The sequence below is a fragment of the Erigeron canadensis genome, chromosome 7 (assembly GCF_010389155.1).
Source record: "Erigeron canadensis isolate Cc75 chromosome 7, C_canadensis_v1, whole genome shotgun sequence".
NCBI lineage: Eukaryota > Viridiplantae > Streptophyta > Magnoliopsida > Asterales > Asteraceae > Erigeron > Erigeron canadensis.
The window spans coordinates 27,545,510-27,557,342 of record NC_057767.1 but is presented as its reverse complement, the minus strand read 5'-3'; the positions used below and the strand labels follow the sequence as shown (position 1 = coordinate 27,557,342).

The following is an 11,833-nucleotide window of genomic DNA, read 5'->3' as shown; positions in this document are numbered from 1 at the left end:
GCCAAAATTTACCCGAAAATTTGAATTCGGCCGAATCTTCCCATTGAATATCTTTGTATTTTAATCTCGCCTTCAGCCAATGGAATTTAATATTTTTGATCTTCTAGATGATTAGGTTAGAACTGCTACGACTTTTATTAAAGACTATGTTGTTTCGGGCTTTCCATAAACACCATAATGACAGCATTTACCTCTTTCTTCCGGTTAACAGAGTCACGCAATTATACATAGAGGCCCAAAAGGTCCTTGATCGAGGCAGGATAAAAAGAAGGAAGTGACACCATCGTGCAATTTCCTTCCAGATTGTAAGGGCCATCCGACAATAGCTGAATAAGTGCTCATTGTCTTCAAACTCAATTCCAAAAACCACAGCTAAGTAAAAATAAAATAAAACTTCATGTCGTTAAAAGTTCTAACCTTAATTTAGAACCTACTAACTTAACCTGACTCATGTGATTTAATTAACCTATGAATTGACGGGCCGGGTCAGCTAAGTTGATTTTGGATCAAATACTTTTAATTTATTTATTATAGATTTTTGGAAGCAAAATAACTAATACTAACCCGACTTATAAAATAACAAACTAGAACATAATTACTAGAAAAATAAGTTGAGAAACTTACCGAACAAAAAAGATGGCACATAAAAGACTAATACATTTCTTGTTACACATAACTAAAGTTGGGGCACTCGTGACTCGGAGTCAACTTGTCGGGGGGGGGGGGGGGGAGTTAGGAGTTCTTGGAGAATTAGACTCGACTCGGGGAGAACTCGGATTGGAATTTTATATACAAACATAAGTATTTTTGAAATTATATGTAATAGAAATTTGAAAATATATTCCAAACTTCAAATTTAAACATAATTGTTTCAAAACATTAACATAATAATTCAAACTTAAAAATTAAACGTAAAATTAGTTGATAGATTCACTCTTCATCATCATTTTGTCCGTATTAAGGTTGAAGAACTCGTGACTCGGACTCGACTCGACGAGGTGGGGAGTCAGAAGTTTATTTTGGATACTCGACCGACTCGAAGGAGTTTTACAACCTTGCACATATAACCAAATAATAAGCATAATAATACACATTACACAAATTATTTGACATGATAAACTTAATACATATATATTATCTTAATAGATCGTATATAGGGCATGGAGTGGAACTCTCTAGCATCCAAAAGATGGATATTAGTGTGTGATGAGTGATTCTGTACCCAATAAAAAGAAAACTAGGAAAAAAAAGAAAAAAAAAATATGAGGATTTAGGGTCGATGGTTTAACCACGACAATGCCACAAACTCATGATCCTCCTGTCTTGGGGAGTTGGGGGTGTTTCGCCTAGCTTTTATTTTTTTGTTTATGCTTATGTTTTATAAGTTTTATAAGTAGCTTTTGGTTTTTTTTTGTTAAAAGTTTATAAGCTATTATTATAGAGTTTGGATTAGCTTTTGGCTTTTGAAATAAAAAAGAAGGGAAATTTTGGCTTTTGTTATAAAAGCTATATTTTTTGGCTTCTTAAAAATGTCTTTTATAAGCTAAAATGCTTAAGCCAAAAAGCTAAAACAAACACTAAAAATAGCTTTTGTTGTGGGAAAAAAAGCCATAAACACACTAAAATAAGCTAGGCCAAATACCCCCTTAGGTTTGATCAAAATGCTAGCGGACCAAATCAACCCTTAAAGCAAGCCTGAACTCTGAATATAGCCCAAGAGATAACATGGGTTGGTTAATTCACAGTCTATGATTTTAGTAAAATACGCTATTTGGGCCGCTTCAGTCTTAATTACGAGTACTTTACAACCTAGAAAACCGAGAAATCGAATGAAATCTAAAATATAGGACCAGAAGAAAAAAAAAAACAAAAAAAAAACAAAAAAGAGTAGTAGGAGATTTATGTTTCATGTGTGTTTTCCATATATTTTTTATTTTTATTCATTCTATTGTCATAGTGTAGTTAATATGGTAAAGGAGAAGGCCATTGCTATGTTAAGTTGTTCTTTGTACTTGCGTTTGATGTATGAACTCAAGTGGGTTTTCCCAATAGTCTGTATCTCTACTAGTGCCCACTCGTTCAGGAATACATTAGTATATATGTTTAGGAACATGGCCGGTAACCGGCAGGACACCGTGCAATCTAGTTATGATTTTGTGGAATCAATGGTATAGATGAATGGAGACGCAACTAATGTTTCTCTAAACAATTGCCTGAATGTATGAAAGGTTTGGTATGTCTGATTCTTTTAAACGTCTTGTTTAACTAATGACTTGATCGATTTCAGTGAAATGTGCAAAGCGTATTGGCGGAAGATGAGGCTTGGGCCAAGGGAATCTGAATAATGCCCGGATCAACACGGTCGAAATTAGCCATATGAGAATGAGAAAGGACCGGGAATCAGCCATGCTTAGCTAAAGTTATAAAATACAGTTGTGCTCCATAGGAGCTAGTATGCTAGAATTTATATAAGATGACATTTCTTAAAGCAACTGGAATTGTGGGTTATATATATTGGTCATGATGATGTTGACATGGTATTGGTTTCTATAGTAGGAATGTGACATTACTTTTAGTTGCTTAATTGTAGCCATCAGAGAATTATCCAGTATTTATATCTAGAATAACAACTTACTTTTTAAATGTCTTTTATTGGTCATTATATAATTCTATATTGATATAGACGATTAAAACTTACAAAAATGTCTCACTTCACCACCATCTGCATCCAGACCAGTTATGTTCGTCATCTGATGATATATGGTTGTCGGTTCCTCCACAACTACACGGGGTCGCTCAAAAACATACATTTCATTGAAAAATGTGCGCATTGGTGCGATATACAATGGTCTTTTCATTTCAAAAAAGTAAAAATTTCGAAATGCGCGGGAGACGATCTCGAAGAACCAACTACATCAATCTAGGCATCAAAGGCTTACGAACAATGCTGTTTAATGCCTTAGCAAGCACAATAAAACTTGTACAATTATACCTGCAAATCCAATTTCACATTAAAGAATTTATCTATTAAAATATGTTACACTTACAGTCCCAAGAGATAGGATAGATTACAAGATTTCATTACATACACACATGAAGTCCAATATATTGTCGGCAGCAAAGTTTATATATCAAGAAGACAATTAAAAAATCACATGAAGACCACAATACTATTGACTAAACTTGCATGACATGAGACGTCAGTTGGAAGCCTCAACCGCAAGATGTAAAATATATGTAAATGTAAATATGTTGTCATTAACACTAATGACGTTAGAGGCTTTGACTTCTATTTTTATGTGTTTGACTTGTAGTTTATTTTATTTACTATATACTATGTATATATACAAATTGACAGGTTCAAGTGTTCAACAACTATCTAGCATGGAAGAGATCTTTGAACGATCATCGATGATCACACTCGATGACAAAAACCGGGTTTGACCCAACCCGGTTCGAACCGGTTTGAACCCGGTTTGTGTCAAACATGGAACAGGTTTTGACCAGGTATTTTGCCAAAAACCAAACCCAACCCGGTCTCAACCTGATCCAAAATTCAAAATCCAAACCGGTTGCAACCCGCCGGGTTTTCCAAACCCGAACCGGTTTTGATCAAACCCAGGTTTGACCGGGTTCGGTTTCAGGTTTTTTCCGGATTCGGTTTCGGGTTTTTCCGGGTTCGGTTCAGATCTTTTGCCCACCTCTCACCAGTGAATTTGTAGAAGTAAACTCGAGAAATAGGGCAGTACGTAATGCTGATGCACTAATGATATGATGATGATACCCAACAGTCATAACACATAAGTAAATCCTACTATTTTTTGTTAGTCCAATCTCTAATTTGGGGAAAAACTTGCAACTATATCATTCACAGTTGTATTTGTTGATAATCACTATCGACGTCCAGGACCATTTATATATCTTTGAGCAACTTCCGTCCGACGAGATTACAACTACAGGGCTCTAACAAAATCTTTTAGAGTCCCAAATCAAGATCCACGCCTCCACTAATTATTTAAGTGAGACATATTGTTAAATCTGCAAACCTTCTACATCTATCAAGTTTATCATAAGAGAACTTGAAGAAACGATTTCTAGAACTCAAGAACGTGAGAAAGGATGTCTAAATCTTCATTAGCAGGATGGAACGATTCCAGAATGGTGGAGAAATCTCCAGCAACCATGGATCTATTTTCAAACACAAATTGAGAACTTGTATCAGGAAACCACTCGTCGCTTTGTTCCATAGATGGAGATATATTTTGAGTTTTGAAGCCAAAAAAGTATAATTACAATCTAAAAAATGACGTGAATGTATAGTATATACTTTTGAAGATCAAAAACTGTCATTGGTTTTATGCTTTACATGATTTAACATTTTATGTTTGTTTTCGTATAAATCCAGATAAATATATATTTCTTTTAATTTTGAAAATAGGTTTTTTGACCAGAAAAATCAAAATACGAGTATATCTCTACGAGAAATGAATTGGAGAATAAGCATTGAAAGGAAACAGCTAACCTGATAACAACTACAGTAAAGAGAAAGGAGTATACGGTCAGCTTGCCAATCCGATACTTTTTCTCAACATCACAATGTCTGAAAACTTCAGTTACATCTATAAGATGTCGTTTATTCATGTATCTGAAACATAAAAGAACACAAAAATCAGTTACAAGATATAAACGCGATGTAATTTTTGAAAAGGTTTGTTCTGAGTTGAGTTAACCCCATGCAGTTCTTGCCCAAAAATTACAAATTTATTCTATAGATAATTAGTGCATTGAATATGATTATATCTCATCTCCATAACAATATCTTTTCTTAACAATATAAGTTAGGAGATTTTATGCACTAAGCCACGAGCATGATTCCCTATAAGCGATTTCAAAACTAATAGTTAAAAACCGAAGCCGTTTGACCAGATTAAGATAAAACATAACGACAACAATACCGCATCCCAAGGGTAGAAAGACTGCCATAAAAGATACTCATAACTGTAAATAAACGGGTCAAAGTGCAAGCCACCTCTAAAAAGTGACTGGCAGGGCACAACAAATTGGGACATTTCATACTAGATCTATTTCATTTCAATGTCACTTAGATAATTACCAGTATGGGAAATGGAACTTACAACATTAAATTATAAATAGCAATGGGAAGCGTAAGAAGGAACATGAACCAATAGCCCATTACAAGAAGAACAGCAGAACATACACAATGTAGTACCATTTCAGGGACTATCAAAGCATTTATGCGAGATGATGACTCATATGGGTTCATATAGTCGGACTCCAGATCCAATAGACAGCCAATCTGTTAGTAAAATAGGTAACATTAGATAATACTGACAGTAAAAGATCTATAATAGACCACCAGCCATGATAAGTGAGAGTCTGAGACATTGTAATGAAAAGACAAGAAATGTCATTGCAATCTGAAGTGGTACAAAATTTCAGCAGATGTACATACCTAAGATGTAAAATAAGTGAAAGCAAAGTGAATAGATTAAAAAAAACAAAAGACAAAGAAACCCCAAAAGGAAAACAGGTCAAATGGGTCAAAATTTGCCTAATGTTATTTAATCAAAATTTGTTTAATCTTAAAAGTTATTTAATGATAGTATTAAAATAGTTTACGTAGTTATGTATAATGCATTAATTAACTATAGATAAATATATAGAAAAAAACAGTTCGTCCCAACCCAATGCGTATTAAACGCAACCAGTTATCCAACCAGTCTATGTCTCTCGTTTTTCTAAGTTGATCAAAAGCATGGTTTAAACACGTACACGAACATGCCATCAGTACTTAACTAGTCCTGCAATGATTCCGAGTTTCTGACTAGGATTAACGAATAAGGATTGCAATCCCCATATAAGTCTCCTAGATTGTTTCCTACTAAAACTTCTGACATAGTTTTAGTAAATAAAATGCTACATGTTCAGTCTGTTAATTTGAACATAATTTTGATTTTAATTCGCAAAAAGAATCATTTACAGAACAACTTGAAGTTAACATGTACCTAAACTATAGATCTGTAATACCTTAATAACTATCCAACACCCTAGGGTCATTCCACCTGAATAAGCCACTAATAAAGATCATAGCATCATTTCACCATAACAAAACCTCTAGGTCTTCCATAATTCTTCAAGGTAACCCGAGTGCATGATAAACTTCATTGATACAATAGACGATAGTTATGAAACTATATATTTCATTCAAATAAACAAAATAAAATAACTAGTATTGCCTATTTCATCAGATAAACATAAAAACAGAACCATTGAATGTTGATATCCCTCGTTTTTAATTTTTATAATCTTATGTAATGGAAGTTTTTGCCAGTCGGTGGATCCATGAACTACGCGAGAGGGTATTCCTTAAACTGATGAAATATAACTTATGCATAGCTAACACACAATCCCACATAATGACATCAACTGTTAGTCTGCTATTTGACCAAGCACAAACCCACGAGCTTCTATACAAATGCACTGGCTTCTATCGATTTATCGAATACTTTGGTTTGATCACGAGTCTCTGGTGATATATAATTAATACTTTAAGCATGACTCAAAGCATACTCCAAAGACTTCTCTAGAAGTAACATCTCACAATGACACAATGTAGTTCCCAAATGAAAGACGTCTCATCAAATAATACAACAGCGGGTTCAACTATGTAACCCTCACTAATATGGATGCAAATCTGACGAAGATTGTACTTTTCCATCACTAAGGTTTCTATGATAACCTGTAAATCTCACTAACTATTATAAAATGACACCCTATCATTATGTTCTCCCACATTTATTATGTTTTATTCTTAAAATTATGTTATCCCTGTAAATATCAGGCTAAGGGTATTTAGCAAAACCGCATAAGCAGCTAGAGTTGGAGCTAACTAGCCAGAGCTTTTGCTTTAAAGCTTATAGCTGGATCTTGCGTTTATATCAACATGTTCGACAAAGTAGCAAGATTATTAACAAGGAAGGCCGCACAAATATAACACTAAAAGATCAATTAACGAGCTCATATTTCCTTCAAATACTACCTACAGTAATTAGTTTATGGTTACGGACCTTACTTTTTCCATTAGCTCCTAAACGTTCTTAAGAGCCAAACAAAACTTACATAGTTGAGCTTATTAACACAACCTTAATACATCAACTTAACATCCATAAAGGATATTCTTGTAATTTAATGGTAGGATAAGCCATCTATTTTCTACCAATACTACAATATTTGCTTGGTTATGGCTAAAAAAGGGATCCATGTTCGGATTACCGAGCATTCGGTCTCGAGTACACACCCTAACTAGTATTCCCCTAGTCGTTTCCGTATCTTTTTCCGGCTAACCCAAAATATTTACCCAGTGAGGTTCGAACCCGAACTTAAGGACCCCTTAACACTATACTACATGGGCTATTAGGAAATCAACTAGAAACCCTAAAACTTAATTTCAACAGTAATTCAGCTAAAAAAACAAGTATAATGACTAATTATCACATCACATATCATATCATATATGTATATAAAAAAGAAAAGATGGGTTACCTGATAGAGATTAGAGGCAATAAGGGCCATGTTTGTTATAATAAACATGACCCACAAAATTACTTCCCACACCATCAATTCCCCAAAATCTTTTACCCAACAAGATTATTGCTTTTTTATTTTTTTTTACTGGGCTTTAGGTTTTTAAATTTCTTGCTAAGAATTCCGACAATAAAAACGTATTTGAGTTTCGTTAGAGCTCGATTAAAAGGTTCAGAGCCTTAACAGGGGGTGTTTGCTAATTATATTATATAATCCCAGTTAATTAACCCGGGTAATAAAAATACCTATTACGTTAATAAAAGGGCATTTCATAATATTATATAAAAGAATTAAAAAAATTCTTTGTTTCAAATAAAAAATTAAAAATTTAAATAAACATTATATGCGGTTGAAAGCCTAATGATATACAAAAATGAGAGAAAAATCTTTTTTTTTTTAAAATATGACATCATAAATGAAATAAAAGCATTTTTAAAACTTATGTAATTTTAACACATAATAATAATTCTAAAAATACATTTAAAAAATAATCCTTTTTTATTATATATAAAGATATATACTAAAAACCTATGTAAATGTAAATATTTTATGCATTATAAGGTACAAGTCTCTATTGCATAGAATTAAACAAACCAAATAAATAACTTTAATGTCCGTTAAGTAACAGTCTTAACGGTTGTTAGGTGTTGTTTGGTTAGCTAGCGGTAGTTATAAAAGGATATTTAGCGGAGTTTGTTTTCAAGTTTAAGTTTCTTAACTTTGCCACTAAAGTTTTGCCTTATTTACATTTTACCACATAACTTTTGGTTTTTAACCTTTTTCCATCAAACATCTATTTCTTTTTTATTTTTACCACATACTTTGTTTTCGACTTTAAGTTTTTTAACTTTTGTATTTTATTTCACATAACTTTGATTTTTTCAGTCTCTGAAAGTTTTCTTTTATTTTTTTTACCACATAACTTTTGCTTTCTAAATTTTGTTACCAAAGTTTCATTTTCTTTACTTTTGACCACAACTTTTATTTCTTAACTTTTGTCACGAAATTTTTTTTTTTTTTGCTTAAAGTTTTTTAACTTTTGTCACGAGAGTTTTGTTTTTTTCCCGCGGCAACGCCCGGGTAGAAATACTAGTTCATTTACAAAACAAATTTTATGCTTTTTAAAATATATTATTAGTTTTCAAAATCAATGTTTTAAATACCTGATGTGACCAATTTATATACATCGCCCATATCATTATTGGCCTTTTTCGTATGTGTTTTTAGTCAATTTTGTATGCATTTGGCGCGTTTATGTTGTTTGTTAGTGCTTTCAGGTTGTTCGTAGGTTGCGCGTCCATTTGGTGCATTTTTTGACGATTTTAGGCTAAGAGGTTGATCCGAGTGTTCGAGAGCTGTTAATAAAGAAGGATCGATGATTTCAGCAGTTATTTACTGCACCGAAGTGGGAAAGATGATGCCCTCACTGCGCTGCAGTCATCAGATGAACAAACCAATGGCCGTGATTTTTCACTGCGATGCAGTGGAGGGTGCACATGCTCACTGCGCCGCAGTCATTAGACGGGCAAAAGGAAGACCCCTCAATGCGCCGCAGTGAGGGTATGCATGGCTCACTGCAGTGAGGGCACGGGATCAGAGGCTTTCAAGTTTATTTTGCATCAGATTTTGAGAAGGTATAAATAGAAGACAAAGAACCGATTTTCAGATATCAAGTTTTCTTTATAGGAGCTGTTCTACACAAATTCTTTCAAGAATCACCTCAGATTTCATTATTGGATTCATTGAAGATTCAAGAACACCCATCTAAATCGTATCTACTTTTCTGTCTTGCAGTTTTTATTCAAAAACTCACTGGTACAATATGTTCTATTTCTATCTTGCTATTTACTTTCAATTTAGCATGAGTGACTAGATTTTTAATCATCCACTTCGATGAAACTTGACGAATGATATGATTGCAATATTTTATATCAAGAGTTGATTAAATTATCGTTGTGTCGTAATCTTTATCAATTACTTCCTTGTGATTTATCCTTTTGATGTTAATGGTTTATGCGTTCATCGTTAGTGGTACTAGGTGAATAGGTTTATCGTTTCAACTCAATTGTCTATGGTCGGTTGTCACCAGTTCATGGTATGACGGTGAATGTCAAATGTATAATCGGAGTTAATCGGTAAATGTGTTTAGGAACGGTTGGTGGTACCACTTTTTCTTTCACATAAGCACAATTGATAATTGGATAATCAAGCAAACTAATTGTTGGGAAATTTCCTGGGCATTGGTAGTACCGGCTTGGGTAATTAAACTAGCAATTTAGGTGTTTGGGTGATTTGCGAGCGGTTGGTGGTACTACGTGAGCATTTTTATCCGTTCACGATTAGCTTGTCAACTCTAAAGAATTAGAATTTGTCCTTAAACGTGTACAAACATAGCTGAAGTCAAGTGAATTCGAAGTGGATGATCTTTATTTAAATTGTCTGAAATTTCTTTACTTTTAATCGTCTTGTCATTTAAATTTCTTTAATTGCAAACTGTCAACGTTCGGTAGCAATTCGGCTACGGTTCTACCCTGTGTCTAAAACTACTTTAGCAACTACTTCAAACCAATCCCTGCGAACGACCTCGGACTTACTTTTAGCTATACTATATACGAACGGGTCGACTGCCCGAGAGTGTGTAGTAGTCAGTTTTAGGGTATTTCGTGTTTATAAATTTAAAACTCGATTTTGCACTTCAAGTTTTTGGCGCCGCTGCCGGGGTTTGTGTTCCGATTTAGTTGTTAATTTAGTGGTTTGATCCTTTCTCATGCGTGAGGAAGTTACTTGCTTTATTAGTATAGTTTTCTTTTCTTATCACAGGTGCATTTGACGTGTTTGTGTTAGTTGTGTTTGCAGGCATATTTCTTAGTTGGTGAACTTGCGTTCTCCGGGTCTACCTTTGCATAGTCCATTGTCTACTCCAAGAAGGCTAAAAGGACGTCGGTTTAACTTCACTGAACCGACAACACCAATACCAACACCATTTTCACCTATAGCTAAACCCACTCCAGATTCAGACGAGGAAGGGTTTTATTTTGACGAACTCTTCAATTTAGAAGTTAAGCAAAAGGAGATGGCTGACGAACAACCAAGGGATCCAAATGACACTTGCTATGGCGAGAGGACTCGAACTATTCCTACCACCCGTGGCTCCGCCATTAGACCTCCGGCCATTGACCATACTTTCAATTTGAAAGGAAATCATCTCAAGAGCATAGAAGAGCAAAAATTTGATGGAAAAAGGAAATGGGATCCTTACCAACACTTGGATAGGTTTGAAAAGTTGGCTCGGCTTTATCAATATGGTCAAAATCAAATGAATGTCGTGAAGCTTGAGACATTTCCCATTTCAATCGTTGGGGTAGCACTTGATTGGTTCAATGATCTTCCAGAGAATTCGATCACTACTTGGGACCAAATAAAGGAGGCTTTCATTGGAGAGTTTTATTCAGTTAGAACTCAAAGAAGGTTGGAAAATATAATAAGGTCTTTCAAACAAGATGATGGAGAAGATGTTGTGGATGCTTGGGTTCGTTTCAAGGAAATGATGAGAAATTTTCCAGGCCACAATTTGACTAAGGAACAATATGTGAAGCTTTTCTTTGATGGGTTAGATAAGAAGTCCAAACGAGAATTAGGATATGCTTTTGGGGGTAGTTTCAATAACATTACACCCAATGAAGGCTATCAGATCTTAAGAGGTATGGCAAAGGATAACTCAACTATGGATGATGAAAGGTTCTTGAAGAATGAAAGGAAGATGAAGAAAGGTACAAGAGAAGGGAGAGTTGCAAGGGCTGAAGCTAGCTATGACTCAGGGGTTATTCGAGAGATTCAGACGCTCTCTGCGCGAATGGATAAGGGATTCACTGCTCAAGGGGCTAGGTTTGGAGCACTTGAGAGGGATGTTAAGGTCTTAGCCGATGGGTGTGACAATTGTGGTGATATGCACTATTCTGATGAGTGTCCAAATCGGGCACCCGAAGATGTGAACTATGTTCAGAATCAACCCCAAGGGAGCTTCCATCGCAACACGGGTTTCCAAAACTGATCTTCAGGTAATCCTTCTTATAACTCTTCTTTTCAGACTAATAATACTCGTTTTTCAGGTAACAGGTGGCAAAGAGATAGTTATCAAAATCAGCCTCAACAGCAGACTTAGCAAGGCCAAGGATCGGGTTCTTCTTCTTCTTCTAATATCGATCCTAATGCTGAGTTGAGGGAGATG

General features: G+C 34.7%; 1 protein-coding gene across 3 annotated transcripts; it reads right to left on the bottom strand.

Moving 5' to 3' along the window:
* Positions 1-3,840: 3,840 nt before the first annotated feature.
* LOC122607836 (protein cornichon homolog 1-like) lies at positions 3,841-7,813 on the bottom strand. Of its 3 annotated transcripts, XM_043780893.1 has the most exons (5): positions 7,694-7,813; positions 7,564-7,659; positions 5,136-5,317; positions 4,523-4,645; positions 3,841-4,188 (listed from the first exon to the last, which is right to left on the bottom strand). In XM_043780893.1, exons 2-5 carry the CDS (start codon positions 7,636-7,638, stop codon positions 4,095-4,097), a joined length of 474 nt encoding a protein of 157 aa, XP_043636828.1. In that variant the 5' UTR covers positions 7,639-7,659; positions 7,694-7,813; the 3' UTR covers positions 3,841-4,094. The 3 variants fall into 3 exon arrangements, with proteins under 3 accessions (XP_043636828.1, XP_043636827.1, XP_043636829.1); XM_043780892.1 differs by having other exon boundaries at positions 7,564-7,813; XM_043780894.1 differs by lacking the exons at positions 7,564-7,659; positions 7,694-7,813 and adding an exon at positions 6,049-6,728.
* Positions 7,814-11,833: the final 4,020 nt, after the last annotated feature.